General features: G+C 39.9%; 1 protein-coding gene across 1 annotated transcript in view; it reads left to right on the top strand.

Moving 5' to 3' along the window:
• TOGARAM2 (TOG array regulator of axonemal microtubules 2) overlaps positions 1-20,899 on the top strand; it is a 44,495-nt gene that overhangs the window by 16,762 nt on the left and 6,834 nt on the right. Inside the window, exons 9-17 of the mRNA XM_070949673.1 lie at positions 2,385-2,549; positions 3,511-3,652; positions 6,351-6,456; positions 10,568-10,803; positions 11,426-11,584; positions 11,669-11,786; positions 12,145-12,248; positions 15,021-15,219; positions 16,031-16,247. Coding sequence (XP_070805774.1) covers positions 2,385-2,549; positions 3,511-3,652; positions 6,351-6,456; positions 10,568-10,803; positions 11,426-11,584; positions 11,669-11,786; positions 12,145-12,248; positions 15,021-15,219; positions 16,031-16,247 — 1,446 coding nt within the window. The remainder of the gene's footprint in view (positions 1-2,384; positions 2,550-3,510; positions 3,653-6,350; positions 6,457-10,567; positions 10,804-11,425; positions 11,585-11,668; positions 11,787-12,144; positions 12,249-15,020; positions 15,220-16,030; positions 16,248-20,899) is intronic.

The following is a 20,899-nucleotide window of genomic DNA, read 5'->3' as shown; positions in this document are numbered from 1 at the left end:
TTTTTTTTAATTAAAAATATCTATATGCCAGTATTGGCCCCATTTATGCTGACATCAGGTGAATTTCTACGGGTTTTATGTTTTAAAACTAGAGATTCCCTAACAGGGTCTGTTGGATCTGACATAATGTTTTGTCCAAACCACATATTTTAAAAAAGCAACAGCAACTGTCTGTCCTGTATTATTATTTTCCCAGAAACCCAGAGTACAGAACAATTTCAGATTGAAGGCTACCTTTGGCTTTTGTGTAACATAACGGGACTTGCGCATGAAAAATTATTAGGGTCTAGGATAAAAGCTAATTTTAATTTTATCTGAATTAAAATTATATCAAATCAGTTAAATATAGTAACACGATCACTTTCCATGGATTTAGTGGTTTGTCCCTTCAAGCACATTATAATTTTGGTGGTTTGGAGGCATTTTAAATAAATTTTGGCAATGCTCTCTGCTGCAGCAGGGAAAGATATTAGTCTGCATTCTGCCAAATCCAGACCCTTATGCCTGGTTATTTTTTTTTTTACTTTGCTTTTTTTTGCTGAGAGACTATCCTTTCAGAATTAGGGAGAAAAGGTGGTCTTTTGGAGGACAATTGCCCAGTGATGCTTTTTAAAGTGGACCTTTGAGACCAACCAGTGTACGTGGAATGAAGATTATCCCATTGAGCTCAAAATGCTATCATCTTTAGTTGATACACTGATTAATTCAACTTTTTGTAAAAAAAAAGTTGTACTTGATTAAGATAGCATCCAGTGGTGAAATCCAATTTTTTTTACTCTGGTTCTGTGGGCGTGGCTTGGTGGGCATGGTGTGACTTGGTGGGCATAGCAGGGGAAGGATACTGCAAAATCTCCATTCCCACCCCACTCCAGAGGAAGGATACTGCAAAATCTTCATTCCCTCCCCACTCCTGGGGTCAGCCAGAGGTGGTATTTGCTGGTTCTCCGAACTGCTCAAAATTTCCGCTACCGGTTCTTCAGAACCTGTCAGAACCTGCTGGATTTCATCCTTGATAGCATCCCTGATTAATTAGGTAGCAGCTTTTGTATTTCCTTTCTTCAAAACCTGAAACATTTCACTTTTTGATTCACATGAGAAAGGATGCCAGAGTAATATATGTATGCATATAATTTAAAACTATTGAGCTATTTTGTGTGTGAATGTTGAATTATTGTTGAAGTTCTTTCAGAATGGGACAGGTAGGAAGGAGTGGACCCATTTGCTACAATGACATGAAGCAAGGCAAACTAGACTTACCCCTTGGACTGGGGAAAGAAAGCAAAAGATGGCTGGAAGTTGCCTTACTTGATTGTCTAGATCAGGGGTGTCCAGCCCTGGCAACTTTAAGACTTGTGGATTTCAACTTCCAGAATTCCACACACCCTTTTGCATGGCTGGGGAATTCTGGGAGCTTAAGTCTACAAGTCTTGCCAAGGTTAGACAGTCCTGATCTAGCTCAGCTCAGCTCAGCTCCATTACTGATCTCCCTCCCCAATAGTTCCCCCCCCACTTCCCCTTCTAAATGGGACTTGGTTTGCATTAAAAAGATAACCAATGAGAACTACAAACAAGGTTACAATTTAGATTTATCTCTAGAAATGGAAATGAAAGAAAAGAAAGTGAAATGCTCCAAGGCAGGATTTTCCATATCTAAGGGTTAGCTGTTTTGGGGAAGTGCAGACAAAGACCATGGAATATGTGAAGAACATTTTAGTTGCATTGTTACAATAAATCCATCTTTCTCCAAGTTTCCTTGTTTCCTTCTTGTTTTGATTTGTGTTCATTTTGGTGTTTGGATTTTTAGGAGAAGTGTGTGCATTAATATTACACCAAAGGGAGGTCTGATGGAAAAAAGTTTAGAAACCCCTGTTCTAAGGCATAGAACAGAAATGTTATCAAACTAAATCTTTGGTCAACTCACCAAAAAGGAAAGGAAAAAAAGCACACAATTCAGAGTTACAGGCAGAGAATGGTGATTAGAATCTTTTTAAAAGAGCTTACATGGGAAATTGTATTTTAAATGCTGACATTGAAGCAAATTCCTTGTCCAAAAAATGGAATCAATGTGATACGTATTTTAAAAATCTCCACTTTCTTGATCAGTTTACATTAACAAGTACATACAGTAAAGATTAATGTGTAGCTGGGTGTGTCAGAATTTGATACGGTCATAAGCAGTTGAATTTTTTAGGGATTTTTTTAAAATAAAAATTCATAAGACTGGAATACTAATGAGGATAGTAAAATAGTCTTGATCATTTATTAATGTGAACGTCCATTGGTCCAACAGTGCAGTAGATGAATTGTTTTCCCCTTCCATTGTATGTTCTGTCAGATGTTTCTTCCTCCATCCTTCACTGACCTCCTTAAATTGCTTTCTGCAGGATCCAGTTGGCTTAATCACAATGGAGCCACCCCTGTTACCCTCAACCTGAGCAACCCTTGCAGAGCTTCTGTTGGGGTGGCCTTAAGGAAACGAGTGAACAGGCCCTCATTGCCCAGCATCCCAGTTATCAGCCAAGAGAGCAATTTCTTGAGACATGCGTCAGGTGTGACATAAAAATTCTGCCAGCTTTTTATACGTACCCCTTTTGCTTTTGCTATTATATGAATGGGAAAGGACTTCATGGACTTCATACAGTTATTTTGTAGGAAAAAGTTATACGGAAGGTCCTTGCACTATACATTATAATTTTAAATGACTTCATGACATCAGTGCTGTCTCTCACAGGGTGACCAGAGCCATTGTGAGGATGTACCTGTAGCCTGAGTTGCTGAAATATGATGGCTGCTTTGCCAGACAATGGCAACTCCATTTTTTGAGTCTTAAGTGGTTTCTTTCACACCTCTTAAACAATAAACAATTAGGAAGGAAGGACCTGGAAGGAAAAGATGTGCATTTTCTGACTCTACTTCTGAGTCTTCTTCTTCCAGAACCCAGCAAAACCATCACGTTTTCAGTAGGATGTGATTTATAGATAGATAGGTATAGTTATAGATAGACAGAAAGATAGACAGACATAGATTAGATATCTATATATATCTATATATAGGTATATAGATATAGATATACAGACAGACAGATAGACATAGATATAGATAGATATTTTTTTCAGTAGGATGTGACACACACACACACACACACACACACACACACACACACACACACATTCTTACCGGTTGTTTTGTAGGAAAAAGATATAAAGAAGGTCCTTGCACTATGCATTATAATGTTAGATGACTTAATGACATCAGTGCTGTCTCTCACAGGGTGACAGCCTTTACTACCGGTTCGCAACAGGGCCACGTGTGTGTGCTTGCTTTGCTTGTGCTGGTGCGCGCACTCTTCTGCACATGCGCAGAAGCATTTTGATGATGTTGAGGTCAGTGGGTGGAGCCTCCCGCCAGTTTTACTACTGGTTCTATAGAACCGGTACGAACTGGGGGCAACCCACCACTGATACCGATATATAAATAAAATAACATTTGAGTGTAATTTTATGTTTACAGCTAATTCCCTGCCAGCAAATCTCCAACACTCTCCAGAATGGGAAGAAGACCTTGTAAATAGGGATGCTTTTGAGATAAGACCCTTGTCTCATCCAGAACATGAATTAATTGATGCTCTCAAGTGGCTCAGTAGCAATGATTGGTAAGGAAAGGAAGAATACTACTTTCTATGCTGCATGAAAGTCTGTGATGTCAAGATTTGGTGCAGGATGTACATTGTGCTGCAGGTGGCCACCAAAATATTAATATTAGTAATTCATGCATTAAAGGTAAGTTGGGTAGGAACTAGGAAGTGTAATACAATCATGTATCATTTTGAAAAACATGTCTTCAAAGTGGGGGGAAATGGATAAAAGACAATGGGAAAAGGTGGCAATATTCTCAGATATGTTGGTTTCCCCAACACAATTATAATATCTGCATGATGAGAATGCTATGGGGCCTGCAATCTTACATCCTGCACTCAGGAAGAAAGGCAGATTTACTACTTTTTTCCCCCCTGTAGGGGGAAAACAAGTAGGTCCTGAATGGCAGGAATTCGTGCCTCATTTCACCTCTTATGATTTCCTTTCCATGGTGGTTCTTTACATTGGCTCCCCATAACTCTATGGCTCTTCTCAGATTTTACTTTGCCATGCACTAGGGCCAGCTGATGTTGTGTGGCTAGCTTTTTTTTTCCTGATCACAAAAAGCCAATGCTTTTGCAAAAAATAAGGAAGAGGGATGGGGTTTATGTCATTGTAATTTTTAGCGTTCCCTTCCAGAGCAGCTGGTGGGACTGGCCAGTTTAGGGGAAGAAGAAGCTGAGGCGGAGACACCTATAGAAGGTATCAAAAAAGTCAAGTTGGTGCCACCACTGAGTGGCAAGGGCCCTGCCCTGTTTTTGCCAAATGTTGCATTTGTAATGCATATTTCAGTGCTGAAATCCATTTTTTTTACTACTGGGTCTGTGGGCGTGGCTTGGTGGGTGTGGTGTGGCTTGGTGGGTATGATATTTGCTGGTTCTCCAAACTACTCAAAATTTCCGCTACTTGCTGGATTTCACCCCTGGCATATTTAAAAGGAGGTAGGGTTAAATGGCACAGTTGCACTTCTCTTGTCCTCCACCATGCTCCTCCTGAGGATACCCACAATGTGTCATATAACATGTACATGCAACTAAGTTTGGAAGGCCAGGTCCAACTATAAGTATAGGTAATGAATAACATCAGACAAGCTATCTGGGACCCATCACCCATCAGGACTAGATTCAGTATTCCATCTGCATTTAAAAGACACAGGCCACTCTTTTGAAGCTAGACAAAATGTCCACATTTTGGGCAGAGAGGACCGCTGGTTTGAAAGAGGGGTCAAAGAGGCCATCTGTGTCAAAATTGAACATCCCTTTCTCAATAGAGGGAAAGGGGATACAATATCATTTATATCCAGTCTACAACACAGTCCTTTCAACAGTTCCAAGAAGGCTCCACATCCCTTTGAACTACTCAGGTGACCCTGAATGTCTATGGGGATTCTCAGTCATCCAGGTGATGGTTGTCCCAAAGGTGCTTTTTCAAGAGGCACCTGGACTTTTTGGGTTTTTTTCTTTGAAGACGTTTCACTTCTCATCCAAGAAACTGAAGAAACTTCTTGGATGAGAAGCAAAACGTCTTTGAAGAAAAAAATATATCAGAAAGTCCAGTTGCCTCTTGAAAAAGCACTTTGGGGTCAGGTGATCCTGATAATACAAATAAACCTCCAGGTGGCCTCAACGGCTCGCTAAAAGAATGCAAATGACCAGCTGTCAGGAAGGAATATAAATCCTTCCATTCCCCACCATCCAGTCAGAGCTGAAGAAGCTTCTTGGATGAGAAGTGAAATATCTTAAAAAAACCCCAGAAAGTCCAGTTGCCTCTTGAAAAAGCACCTTTGGGACAATAGTGGGTTTCAAATCCTGTCGCTACCGGTTCACTCACGGGCGCACTTGTGTGCTCACACAACGCTTCTGCGCATGTCCAGAAACGTCCGGGTGGGTGGGCAAACCGGTAGCAATCCGGGGCAAACATGTAGCAACCCACCACTGCTTTGGGACAACCATGACATGGATGACTGAGAATCCCCATAGAGGGAATCCCCATCAAGTTATCTGGGAGAATAAAAATTCCTTCAGAAAACTGAAGCATTGCCCAAATGAAGAGCATGAAATGGAACACAGAAATGCAAATAGGTATAAAAGCAGCATTTTGGTAGAGGATATTGCATATTGCTAATAAGTCTAAGACCAAGAGTGAAACATCTTTAAGTACACGAGAAGCAAAAAATTATAGAAATATGTCGGATGAACAAGGAAGTTAAAGGAATCCAATAATTTACTTTGAAATTTATTACCTATCTTCATTTTTGTTTGGTCACCAACAGGCAAAGTTGTTAATGTAGTAAGATGGTGCTGGGGAGCATAGTATAATAAGAACAAAGTGGTGGTGAAGGTACAAAGAATAAAAGCTTTCTTTTCTGGAGGGGAGCCACTCTGCTGCTCAGCCATTTCCAAGAATGGAGCCTGTTATGCAGAACTAGTAGATAAATCACCCCCTCTTATTCAGCTTAATTCGCAGGGGATTCTGTATGGTATATACACTATATACACAGGTGATAAAATGTGTTTCCACAGTAGTTCTAAAATCCACTGTGTATGAGAACTTCTGAGTCTTTACTTTTCTATAGTTCTACCAAGTTACTTTTGTGACATATCTCATTTTCACACACAGTCTTACCAAGTATGAGAAATGAGGTTTCTGCAAAATGCCAGGTGTGACTAATGATTTCTCTTCTCTTTTTCCATCTTTCTGATAACTGCCTCTCAGGCACCTGAAGGAGAAAGGACTCTTCAACATCATATGCTTGGCTACCTGCCATTCAGAAGTTCTGCAGGGTAGACTTCATGATGTTTCCTTGGCAGCTACAAAGGAGGTGGGAAACGGATATTTAACATATGTCCAATCAATCTTCTCTGGTGGATTACCTGATGCTTTCCAATCTGTTTCTATTCAGTCAGTATATCTCCAAGCAGCTTTTATACTTTTGTGCACCTGTGTGTCTGCCCAATGTGCTATTTATGCTTATTTATACTAGAAAAAAGTTAATAAACTTTTTATTATCTTCAGGGTGGGAATAAAATTACAGGGAAACAAGGTATACAAATGTGTTCATATCTGTATTTGTATAAAATTGTTTTGAAAAACATGCTTTAAGATAATGCATAATTTATTATGATGAGGAGAAGGATAGGGGAGCAAAAGATGGAGAGAATGGAGCAGAATGAAGTGTGAAAGTCCATAGTTTCCAGCAGAAGATACCAGGGCCCCGCCTCTATCATTGCAAAGTGACAGGGGCTGGACTGGAACTCAGAGGTACAGTTCACAGTGCCCATACCTGTGCTTTACAAATAAGACTTCCCACTCATGGTTAGCTTTTTGGAAGCTGCTAAAAACCACACGATGTCAAAAGGCTTATAGGGGCCTGAAATAACACCTGAGAACAATATGTTGATTGAAGGTTGTGACAGTTTTGATTTTAATAAGGTGACCAATCGTCCTCCTTTAGGGAGGACAGTCCTTCTTTTGTAAGTTCTGTCCTCTCTCGAAAAGTGTCCTCCTACATGTCCTCCTTTTCGATATTTGAAGACTCATCTGTAAATCTCCGTATTCGATCGATGCCGATCCGATCCGTTGCGTGTGATGTGACGTATTTGTATTTGACATGACGATTCGTCAAGGCTCGGTACAGTGCGGTGAGATGCGATTATGAGACGCATGCACTCCGCACAGGAGAATTGTTTTGAGATGGTGCACCGCACGCAAGTGAGTGCTGCACGCAAGTGGCTTTACTTCTTACCGAAACACAACACGGCACACATGCACATGTCCTCCTTCTCATTGTAAAAAAATATGGTCACCTTAATTTTAATGTACTTTTTATTTTCTTCGTAAAATTCTTGTAAACTTCCCAGAATACAATTGTTTTCAGGAGGACAAAAATGGCTGACTGGCTGGCCTCTCCTCACCTCACCTCACCTTCCTATGGTCAAGGGAGTCCTTCAGATAGCCAGGGTACATTCAATTGTGTTGTTTTACTGGCTGGTTGATTCAGGGGAGGTGCCTGTGAATAAAATGAGAGAGGCCTGTCTTTAGAAAGGTCTCTATTGTCACCAATCATTTTGCGTTTTGAGATGTAAATTCGGTTCTTGCATCTGTGAACATATGCTGTATACAGTATTCAATTGTGCTTTAGACAGTAGTAGAAAAGGACTATCATTGTATTCTGCAGACTGAGATATGCTTGTTTGGGTAGCTTACTCGTGACAAATTTCCCAGACCTTAGACATCAAAGTATAAGCTTAAGAAACATGCCTTACTGTGGAAACATATATCTTTCGTCAAGTCTAATGGAAACAGGTTTAGAAATGCAGTGACAGGTATTTTTCTGCATAGAGAGTATATGTTCTCCACTGAGTTATGACTTCTTCTGTGTAAGATATATGACAAAGACACTGTGACAGTTTTGTATAAGAAATACATTCTGTATGTAAAATAAAACTGGCAAGTTAGGTCAGAAAAGAGAATGAAATTGAACATTTTAGTTTTAGTATTTAGGAATAACTAAGAGTCAGTTTGGTGCAGTGGTTAAGGTACTAGGCTAGAAACTAGGTGACTGTGAGTTATAGTCCTGTTTAAGTATGAAGGCAGCTGGAGGACCTTGAACCTGTTTGACGCTTGGGGCTGTCTGTCAGCTTTAGGAAGGATGCAAAGGCAAACCCCTTCTGAAAATGTTGCCAAGATAAGTGCAGGGACTTGTCCAAGCAGTTGCCAGGAGTCAACATTGACATGAAGATACCAAAATAAATAATAAATAAAATGCAAGAATCTGGATGTCTGGCTCATTCATGTTGATTATGAAGAATATAAAACAATACTCAGGAAAAGGGGAAGTCTTCTGCTTACATGTATTTGAAATTGAATGAGGAACAAATTTTATATTTACTTGTATCTATACACCACCAAATGTGTCAAATCATAAATTCTTATGTATTAAATAAATCTATTCTTACATATACTATATATATATATGTCACGTTGTATAGTTACATTCTGCATGTGTTCTGGAAACTAACCTATTGCATATCAAAACTACAGTTTAATCAAAAGTAATGGAAAATTCTCAAGTTGTCTTGTCAAATGCCTTGCTATTGAAAGTTATCCATGGTTACCATCAAACCATTCCTTCATCAACATGGCTTGTGCAGAATGCTGAAGGATAATGGAATTTATTTGGGTTTTTTTGCTTGGAATCATAGTATGCTACAGTGATATGAAAATGATATGTCTTGGGCCATCATGATGTAAAGCCCGGTTTTTCATATTTACATCCAGACATTGCCAGAAATATTTAAATAATATAATTTGCAAAGCAATGTTGTGATGCAAATTATCTTATTTGCCCCTCTCCTTTCATTCTGGTAGAAGCTCATGCTTAGAGTGATATATGAACTCATTTATTATGGCTTAGTATTAAGACACTAATGAATTTGATTAAACAATGCCATCTCTCAGGACCTAGGAAGATGCCTTTTCTGTCTCAGCAGCTGCTATTTGAATAGCATTTCCCCAAGATCCATATGGCTCCCACCCTAATGGTATTCAGAAAGTCATTAAAAACTTGAGTTTCCTCTTAGATCTTACTATAGGATAGTGGTTGTTTCTTTGTTGTTGCCACCCAGAGTAATTTAGAATTGGGCAATCTCTAAACTAAATGAATGAGTGAGTGAGTGAGTGAGTGAGTGAGTGAGTGAATGAATGAATGAATGACATTTTTGTATACAGTCATAGAGTTCCAGGCTTTCTGAAGGACAGACTACTGTTCCTTAACTATAAGCGTCTTGATTCTCTCTATTCTACCAATGGAATTTCACTGATTCTTAACATTTTACCAAGGAAAAGGGAAATAATACCAAAATTGCATGACCAATCCAGTACTTATATTTTCCATTTTCCCAGACCTAAATACTGTTTGGCCTTATAAAACTCATATTGGATGTTGGGAGTTAGCTAGTTCTTGCGTTCCTGGGAGTTAATTTCCTGGACCTGCTTACGGCGGACTTTCTGTTTACTGTATCTGAACGCTTAACGGAGAGGTTTTATTGCTCTCATTTTAAACCCTTCTAATAAAAAGCAAGAGCTAAGCAAAGTCACAAGCCAACTCCACACTTGTTCATTGTTTGAACAGCTGATAGGCTGCTATCAGCAGAGTTTTCAAAGGCCATCATGCTTCCTCTTTAGGCAAATATTAGGAAACCATTGGCATAATTTTGGTCTCCCATTTTTCTCTAAAATTATAATAAACTCAGACTCTGTTCTGGAGTTTAAAAAGTGTTAGTCAAGATAAAGGCAAAGCAAAATTTGGTTGTCACATGGAATATAGCAATAAAGGTTTTCTATTTCTTCTATCAAGAAATACTGTAGACCTGGGAGCTTATAATAGCTTTTTGGGCAAGTACATATAATCTCTTGGTACAAGTTCTCATGGAACTTGGAAAATATATTGTAAAAATTTGTACAATAAATTTCTGTATGTAGAAGTAATATTCAGAAGTCAGAGAAAAATAAGAGCCAGTTTGCTGTAGTGGTTTTAGAGCTGGCTAGAAATTAGGAGATTGTGAGTTCTAGTCCTGTTTTACACATGAAACCCAGCTAAGTGACCTTGGCTTAGTTACTCTTTCTCAGCCCAATTCAGCTCACAGAGTTGCTTTTTATGGGGAAAATAGGAGGAAAAAGGTACTATATATATATTTTTGCTGCCTTGAGTTACTTATAAAGTAATAAAGTTGGGATAAAAATCTAATAAGTAAATAAAATAAGAGATACTAGTTTTAGACATCTAATCCCTTAGACATCTAAGGGATTTTGCACTTTGCTGAATTTTGGAGACTTTATTTGGATAAGAAAATGGCTCTGTATTGATTCTCTGGCTGTTGTTCTTTACAATTTGCAAAATTATATAAGATCATATGACTTTCTTTTATCAGGTTAGCAACTTACGATCTAAAGTATCTAGGTTTGCTATTGGGACACTCGCTGAATTGTTCAAAGCTATGAAGAAGCACATGGATCAAGAGGTTGAGGAGATTTCTCGAGTCCTGCTTCAAAAGGCAGGTGATACTAGTGAATTCATCCAGAAAGCAGCTGACCAGTCCTTGGGGATCATGGCACAGAGTGTGACTCCTTCGCGAGCAATGACAGCCCTCATGGCCAATGGAGTGACGTATGTACATTACCTTTTCATCTGCAATCTCAATCCTTGCTGGTCTATGGACATGAGCAGTAAGTGCTAGCATTTACAAAAAAGAAAATTGTTGTAGGAGAGAATTCCATACTTCTGAATTTGGGGAAATGTGTAACCCTTCAGAGGTAGCTGACGACAGCTCCTAGCACTCCTCACTATTGAACATAAAGGAGGCAGGCACGAAGTGTTTTAGTTTAGCAGCACTTAGGGTGCAAAATTTTCCTTATCTCTGCCAGAGGATGGCTGAATTTTTCTGTATGAGTCTACAAGTGGAAACCAGAAATTTGGCTTAGCATTGCAGCTCTTTGGACCTAAAACTGTTTGTCCATGAAATAGAGTGGCAGAGAGAAACAGAAAGAACACTAAGCAACCGTGTAAATTAAGCTGGAAATTGTGTTTGCCCATCATGGTAGATTGTGACTCCTTTCTTTTGCACAGGAGTGTGTTTTCCCATTCATACTCTAAGAGAAGCATACACTGTAGGATAAATGAAGGTGAGCTAGAAGAATTGTTGCTATCAGCCTACACCTTGGCAGGTTTCTACTTTGGCATGGAGACAAAACGTACCCTGTGTCTGACAACGCTGATCATTTTGTTGCAGCCACCGAAACCCTCTCATTCGAAAATGTGCTGCTGGACATTTACTGACAGTCATGGAACAAATTGGGGCTGAGAAACTGCTCTCGGGCAATCGGGAAAGTACGGAGTTGTTAGTGCAGACATTAGTGAAGATGGCTCAGGACTGCCATCAAGACACAAGGTAACAGCAGGAAATGCCATTTCCTCAATGAAGATGGAATTTTGTTCTCTGGTGACCTTAAAAGATTTCCCTTTCCTCCATTAGATGTTATGGCCGGAAGATGCTGAACATGCTTATGTGTCATTCAAAATTTGATGGGTATTTGAAACAAAATGTACCATCACATGACCTGCGGGATGTCATGGCTACAATTAAACAAAAAGTAAGTATGGAAGCCCAGGGACAATCTTGGAAATGCATAAATTAACAGAATATCTGATTTTGTACATGGGCATTGACTGCACAATTGAGTATTTTTCAGAAATGACGTAAAGCACTAATATACCAGTTGCATTCACTTATAGCAGTAAAACCATCATTTTCTTAACTCTGCTTTATTAAATACACCCCAATTAGCAGAGTTCACACAGCTTAATACATTCACCATGGTTTCCAAGCCACAATGGCTCATTTTGCATTACATTCTTAGTCCAAATCAGCCAAATGATTTAACATGAAAATGTGGAGGCGTGTGTAATTGACCAGAATGTTAAAATAACTGTGTGACTTTATCTGTATAGGGGACAGAAGATTCAGCCTCCCAAGCTTCTTCTGCCAAAAGTTACAGAGGATCAAAGACTGGCAGTTTGACAATCTCACTGGACAGCCTATCTTCAGGCGAAGGGTATGGTGGGAAGCATCATTGTTTCGGTGATTAGCTGGATTTTGGAAAGACACAGAGCATGTCACTGGGAGACATGCTGTATTTTATTTTTTTATTTTTTTTAAAAAAGCTCAGGTGCCCGTTACATTCTACATGCATGTTGAGAAACTACAAAGGAAAAGCTTGTTCCCTTTCTGGAGCCTTTCTTTTGTGGTTGCTTTAAGCATAATTCATTGGCTTGAGATGCTTGATGTTTTCCTCATAATGTCAAAGTTCTGAGTAATGAGCCCACCAATTCAGCAACTCTTGAGACTTTTAGCTTTCTCAAAGAACTCCTTTATTGAGTACATCATTTCATCACAGTTGAAAAAACAAACCAGCTCTGGCTATTTCCTGCACTTTCAGTATAATGAAAGATTAGACAGTTCCCTCCCTCCTTGTCACAGGTCACATTGTCCAGTTAGGTGTTCTGGCATCTCCTTGGTAACCTCTTCCAGTCTCTGGCCAGCACCTGTTAGGATGACCTTGGTTCCCACAAGATAGTAAGTTCTTGATGTCTGGTCTGACATTCCAGAGCTCCCCCCCCCCACAAGTGTGTCAAGATGAGAAACAGAGAAAATGGCTGCGACAAGCCCGATCTGTTTTGAAGTTGACACATAGTTTATGCCACTGCTGAAAACCCTTAATTTAGGAGAGAAGACTTACTTGTGAAAACTTTTGTCTGTCCTCTAGAACAGGAGTCTTCAAATGTGGCAACTTTAAGACTTAAGCATGGCTGGCCAAGGAATTCTGGGAGTTGAAGTCCACAACTTTAAAGCTTCCATGTCTGGAGACCCCTGCCCTAGAACAGAGTTTCTGCATCCAGGCAGCACACTTTCAAGTAGCTCTTAGATGTCAGTGAAGCATTATTTGGCGGTGTCTCTTTGTTGCCTTATGATAAGCACCCTTACTGTATATAGAGAGCTAATCCTCTTCTCTCTTCTTTAGAATGCGTATACTGTAAGTTTTCTTCTAAGTCTGCCATCTCAGAGAAGCAACTTTCCAGCTGAATTTACTATTTGTCTTCCCACTCTAGCTGCAGAGAGAGCTTGATGGCTTAGGGAGAATGTTTTGGAAATACACACTGCCTGCTTGCCCTTTGCTGCATAGCTCCACACCTGGTGGAAGCCATCTCTCTTGGCACTGAGTGAGCGACATCCTTTGGATGGCATTGCCTGGAGCATGAAATTACACATTTTAGTAATTAGCAGGACTAGCAGCAATAACAGAGCAGCAAGGAATAAAGAAAAACAGGATATGTTTTACAGAAAGAGAGAAGGAAACTGCTAATTCACAACTGAGGAAGAATTTAAGATTTTTTTTAAAAGATTCTGTGTTTTTAATCATTTGAAATCATTTGCAAAACCAAAAGTAGAGTCTTAATTCTCCAGACTTACTGTTCAAATTTACAAATTGTTCTTTTTGTCTGTGGACTCCTGCTCTTCTTACCCCCCTTTCCTTTGTATAGTTCATACTCCTATTGTTGTTGTGGGCTGCATATGAGTTCTTTAGCCTCTTCCGGAAGACTAAAAGGATACTTCATCAAAGAAGTATGAGCAAAGGGACATATAATGGACAAAGAAGAGGCAGTCCTGTGAGGGGAGGTAGAACCCATTCAGTCATAATAACTTCTGTCTCTAGCTTTTATATCCATTAAGTTTATCTGAAGACTCGGACTGAGCATCTACAACTCTTGATACTTCTTCTCCTTCTTTTTTTTTTAATGCTATTTTGGTCTCTAACAAAAAGAATAGCATGCCTGATCTTATATTAAGTCAAGGGGACAACCAGATATGTTTGAAGGAGATTTATTTTTGCTCTTGATTGGTCACTATGTGGTGAAGATTGGGCTGTTGCAGCACGTTTCCCTCTGCAAGGCATAAATCAGATTAGATCCTCTTAAATCCAGTGTGCACATTAAAAATCACACAAAATCTGTGCCAAAGGCGCTATTCTATCAGCTTTGGTTGATAAACCAGTTGTGTCCCTATCTGGGGAAGAAAGATGTGCATCGGTTACATAATGATCTCATTTGATTTAGAGTAATTCATTTTTGTGGGGCATTTTGGAAATTGCATTTAGCCGTGAATATGGTGGGGAGGTTGAAGCTTCTCAAAAATCATCCCTACATTGAAGTACCTACCCTTAGTGTCAATTTATTTCCAAGACTAATTACAATTCTTAATTTGCTGTAGAAAATCTCACACAGTTTAAATTCATAAAACCTATAGCACTGCCTGCTTCTCTATTATCTGCCCCACACCCTCAGGACTTTTGCAGATCCCATTGGAGATCTGTCAAATATCAACAATTGTCTGGGAGAGGAGGCTTTTAACAAGACACCATTGGCCTATTTAGAGTGTTCAAAGATTTTTTTTTAATGCTACTAATTGTACTGCACTGTTTTTAATTGCATGTGTTTTTGTAATATCATATAATTAGTTAGCTTGATCTCTTATATGCTATTCAGAATCAATGAGGAATGGGTGGCCATGCACTTGTAAACTCAAGGAAATAAATTAAAAGAATCCCATCTCCAGCTTTGTCTAATTTACTGTACTATTCTGAAGTTGATTCAGAGTTGTGCATATTGCATCTGGAATGAGTCATGAAGGTTAAGTGAACATTGTTTAACTTGCACGATATATTTGGCATACTGCAAATTGTGCTTCCTTTCAGGGCTTGATAAAATTATTTACTGTATTATAATATGGTTGGCAAATATGTGAAAAGCTTTTCACTTTTCAACTCCAGGTCTACCTCAGATGTTCTTAATTTTTCGCAACCTGCAGCTCGTTGCTCTTCACTTCGCAGCAGAGAAGTAATGGAACAGCTGAAGGAGCTGAACAAACTGCTTGTGGCCAAGGAATTTCAGATACGAATAGATGGAATAGCCTTACTAATGGACCATTGCAAGAAGAACCCACACTTTGTCTCTTCAAATATTGTGCAGGTATCCATTATGAATACCAGTATCCTTAATTAAAACATAAATATTTATTAAAGTTGCAAGGGCAGTACCATCCTAGCAAACAGCCAGATGAATTAATTGTACTCTTTTTTAAAAAAACATTTCTCCAATTTACTATTTCTTATGAAGAATTATTTATAATAGTTGGGGCACATGGATTCTCCTTGTTGGAGATCCACTTCTGCTTTATCTTGTTAATTGTTAAAACATCAGGAGTAGAAACAGTTCTGCTTTCATCTCATTGAGAGAGAGATACTATTAGCCCCTCAATTTAAAACTGCTTCCCATAGGAACATTAGCATATTTCCTTTACCTCTTGTTTCCCACCTTGAAGGTATACAACTTAGAAAGGGAGCTTTCTTTCATACCATATAACAGGGGTGTCAAACTTGCGTCATCACGGCGGCGTCACGTGACGTATTGCGATTCTTTTCCCCTTCACTAAACTGGGCATGGGAGTTTGACACCCCGGGTTGCGAGTTTGACACCCCTGCCATTCCTTAATTAACAAGTTATTCTATTATACCTTAAAGATTAACAATTTTACTTTTACAGTTGTAAAATCTTATGCTAAATATGCCTTGGTGAATGAACTGGAAGATGGTTTGATTTGTTGCAAATGACCTCTATTAACACTTGATAAATGAGGGTGAATACTAGAGATATTTGACTGGCACAATATATTAAAGCAAAATTTTCATGTACTGGCTCATAACTTGTTGGAAAATTTCCCACATTTCTATGTATGATATTTATGGTAGAATTTATTTGCTTATTTTCTTAATGTTAACAGATTTTTGATACTTTTGCCCTGAGGCTTCAGGATTCCAACAAGAAGGTGAACCAGTATGCATTAGAATCAGTTGTCTCCATGATTCCAGTGCTTAAAAATGGCTTTAATCCAGTCCTGTTCTCTGTGGTGACGATAGTGATGGACAACTTAAATTCAAAGAATTCTGGGATTTACAGTGCGGCAGTAAAGATTCTGGACACAATGATTACTTACTTAGGTAATGGTTATCTACTTGCAAGATATGTGTATTTTTGTGTTTGCTGTTATATCATATCTTCCCCCCTCCCCCACCAGAGAAAAAGAATTATAGAATTTTAAAGAAGGTAGACTGTGAATGTGCTAACTTAATGCATACTTTTGAGAACATATTTCATTTGAGTTACAAATTACATCCAAAGTTTCCCCAATTGTAGATCTCAGTATATGTGCATTTACTTTCACATATAAGTTTAGAATATGTGATTTAGAGCAAATCTCCCCTCACAGTTCTAGTTAGCAGTGGTAGAATAGCTTGATTATTGTGTGTGTGTGTGTGTGTGTGTGTGTGTGTGTGTGTTTGTGAGTGTGTGTCTTCAAATCAGTGTTGACTCCTGATGACTGCCTGGACAAGTCCCTGCAATTTTTTTTGGCAATGTTCTTTAGAGGTAATTTGCCATTGCCTAGGGTTGAAAGAGAATAACTGGCCCAAGGACACCCAACTAGCTGAAGGCAGGACTAGAACTCAAGAGTCTTCCACTACCTTTTTGCCCATGCTCCAAGGTGGCGGTTCGCGGGTGAGGCTCCAATGTCTTGGGGCAATGTAGGAGCTATCTTGGATTCCTGGCGGATTGATTTGGAGCTGCCCGGTTGGTGACCCCTCTGAAGGCTTGGGATTTAAGGGGGGATTAGAAGATCTTGTGGAAACTAGAGGGTTTGGGAAGAGCTGGGCTCTGGAAGAGCTGGCATGGATTGGCCTACCGCCCTGGTCTGTCTCTACCCCCCCCTCTTCCCACCGCGGCCGGGTTGTGGGCGTTGGCTGAGATCACTATCATCCTGCCTGGACCCTTCCTGCACTTGGACTCATTAGCTCTTAAAATGACTATAGTTGACCCCCGGTTCCAGCTACACCATCAGTACTATCGACATCTGTAATGCCTTGCTGCGAGGAGAGGTTTAAGCCTGGGCGCAGGCATCGAGGGAGTCATTTCTGTTGCAGCTGTCACCGAATAAGATCTGCTGTTACCAGCCACTGTGAGAGGGTGGCTTGGTCACTGCTTTCCCGGGACAGTGGCCTGAGACCCCTCTCCACTGTTGTGAGAGGACAGTGGAGCCCGGTTGACCCGCGCCGGAATGGTGAACTTTCTCTCCCGGACCTTTTTCTAACCATCACCATTGAATCCTTGTACTCGTTCATCTTCCCCAGACAGACTTTAGGATTTATTCACTGGCTGAGCTCTTCGTGCTGCGAGACTCCCCCCCTCTCACAGGCCTGGCCCTCCATGTTATCGAGGGCCTATCTTGATGACGGGTTTTGGAACCCCGAGAGATGGCATGTAGCGAAGAGGGGGTTGAGGGGTTTTTTATCTAATTTTTTAATGAAAATTTTAAGGGGACCTGGGAGGAAGGGAGGGGGTTGTAAAGGTGGACCTGGGGGGGGTCGCCCCCACTGAGCGGGGTGATGGGTCGATTGGCTGCAGCAGAGGGGTCGTGGAAGGAAATTTAACCAGGGAGCAGGGGGGCGACAGGAAGGGCAGTGTAATTGAAATGATGAGTGGGAGGGACAGGTATGACAGGCGCAGGGGGCCATATCATGTGTCGGGGGTGTGCACACGGCCTTCTCTGTAGAATGAACTGGGCCCGGAAATGCATAAGATCTCTGACCTCAGGGTATTTTGCTGTGCCCTTAAGACCCTGCTGTTCCGCCAGGCCGGGCTATCAATGTAATGATTTTATATTGGATGTTTTAAATTTTGGGGGGTTTTAATATTGAGCTGAAATTATTTAATAATTTTAAATTATTTTAATTGTTGTTTGTCTTTGTGCTTTTAATAGGCTGTACACTGTCCTGAGACCTTCGGGAGAAGGGCGGTATAGAAATAAAATAATAATAATAATAATAATAATAATAATAATAATTATTATTATTATTATTAATTATTAATTATTAATTATTATTATTATTATTATTATTATTATTATTATTATTATTATTATTATTATTACCTAGGAACCTTAACCATTAGACTTCAGTTTACTAGATATAAAATAAACTCATCTCGGGTTCTATAAAAACTGCCATCTATTACTTCCTCTAAATGAAAATGAAATTGTACATATATGGGATGGAGGGACGCAGTATTGGATTTGAAATAACAAAGGCCTTTGCAGTCAATTATTGAAGATTGGTGGAAAATTATGTCCCATTAAAAGTTGATTCTGCAGTGAAAATACATCCTACCCCAATGATCTGGGTGTTAGAGTTACGGAACTATCCCTATATTGTTCTTTGTAGGGCAATCTGGAATCTCAAATTTGCTTGAGAGGCCAGATCTGTATATGCCTTAGAACTAGGCAGTAGAATCACGAGAAGCTAATAATATAATTTTAGATTGCAAAAGTGGACCTGCACTTTGATGCTCCACCATGTAAAATTCAGTGCTGGTAGAAGACTAAGCCATTTCTTTTTTATGATTATTTTTTAACTGAAGAGAATTAACAAAAAGTTCCTACATGCAATTTGTTGTACCGTAATTTCTACTCGATTCTTCCACTCCATTTCTCAGTTGGCAGCATGAATATAGATATAGATTAAACATGGGCATGCTATGGATCCTCTGCATTAAACAAGGCCATCTACAGGTACTCCTCGATTTATGACTGGTTGCTTACTGACATTCTAGCTCCGTGATGGCGAACCTATGGCATGGAGCCATTTTGGTGGGCACACCAGTGTTGCCCTAGCTCAGCTCTAGCACGCATGCGTGCGCCAGCCAACTGATTTTTGGGCCTTCTGGGCCCACTGGAAATCGGCAAACAGGCTGTTTCTGGCCTCCAGAGGGCCTCTGGGAGGGTGTGGGGAAGGCTTTTCCCCCTTCCCCAGGCTCCTAGAAAGCCCCTGGAGCCTGGGGAGGGCAAAAAAACAGGCCTACCGGGCCCACCAGGCCATCACATGTCAAAAGCAGGGGGAGCATGGGGGAGGAGGGCAGGGCACATAGAATTATGGGTGTGGACATGGGCGCGTGCGCGACCACCCTGCATTCCCCCATTTTTTGGCATGCAATGGCAAAAAGGTTAGCCACCACTGTTCTAGCTTATGGCAAACCCTTTAAAAGGTACTTGTGTCCTGGATTCAAAGTGGTGATGGCTGTCTCTGCCCTAGTCATGTGATTGCATTGTGGGCCCTTGGCAACTACCCCCATATTTATGGCTGTAAACAGCATTCCGTGGCCATGTGATTGTAAATATGATTTTTTTTGCCGGAAACATGGACATACTTCTGGTTTCCAGAAAAAAATATCTATGGCAAACAATGGGCTCACTTAAGGACAACAGTATTTGCCTACTGACTGTGGCATTCACTTAATGACTGCCATGTTTGCTTTATGACCAGCACAAAAAAAGGTAAAATTGGATATGGTCACATGATGACAAGCTTAATGACTGGCACAATTTACTAGCATAATTGCAGGGTCAATTCTGGCTATAAATCGAGAATTACCTGTAATGGGACCTATCTCTCTTATATTGGCTAACCCAGGGGTCCCCAACCCCTGGTTTGTGAACCAACACTAGGCCGTGGCATGTCAGAAACCAGGTCACGCAAACAAGTGGAGCCCCATCCATTGGATGCAGGCAACCACACTCCCTTCAGTCCATGGAAAAACTTCTCACCATGGAACAGGTTCCTGGTGCCCAAAATGTTGGGGGCCACTGGCCTAACCAATGGGCCAGTGGCCCCTAGAATTTCCCCTAGAATTTCAATGGCCTTGAGGACCTTCTAAAAGATGTTAAAGACTTGACTCTTCCAATAAGCATTGGACATGGGTGTTAGCTAGACCCATTTAATTCAATGACTGGTTTTTTGGTTGGATTTTTATCCTTGTGCATAGTGCTTGCTTTTTGTTTTTAATTATTAATGTGGTTGTATGATTGATAGTTATCTACCCATAGTCACATCTTGACTAGGCAGCCTTATAAATTGTCATATTTTTTTAAAAAATAAGTTTGGTAAATTTGAATCCTGGTTTGCTTTTTCATTGCTTACTGTATGATGTTAAGATGGGGATGGGGGGGGGGGGTGTTTGGTTAGTGTATGGCTCCATGTATTGTGTAAATCTACAAATTTCAGGGACAAGGTTATGTGTGTTGTGTGAATATAGTCCATGAGTTATTTTGCTCTTGATTTGAGGACAATCTCCCAAATAAGCTTCTTCTGTGCTGGCTTTATAGAAGCCCTAACTTATGAGCTTCATCCAGCTCATTCTCCTATCTCTAATCCATAAATATTTCCAATGCGTACTCTTCTTCTTCAAAGGAAATTTATAGTTTACCGAGCTCATTTCTGAAGAACAAACAAACATAAATCCATGTCTAAATGACGGCTTCTTTCAAACATTGTTCTCCAAAGACAGAAATTGCAATTGCCAATAACTACAAAACCAAGGACTGTTGTAAATTTCATACCACATAGATTTATATCGATATGAAAATACTGTACTGGGTGAATAGGCCAGATGTATTATAGGATTTTATGAATCACGACTGAAGTTAGTACTAACATACAGATGTCCTAGTAGATTTACTTATATCCAAACCATGTCATATTTCTGCCTATATTGAAGAACACAAGCACTGAATTTAGAATCAGACATTAATTTTACTGTGTTGTAA

This window comes from Pituophis catenifer, unplaced genomic scaffold, assembly GCF_029215685.1.
Source record: "Pituophis catenifer annectens isolate HBS135680 unplaced genomic scaffold, rPitCat1.0.hap2 SCAF_1, whole genome shotgun sequence".
Classification (NCBI taxonomy): Eukaryota; Metazoa; Chordata; class Lepidosauria; order Squamata; family Colubridae; genus Pituophis; species Pituophis catenifer.
Note: the sequence above shows the minus strand (reverse complement) of the source record. Positions and strands in the feature narration are given on the sequence as shown.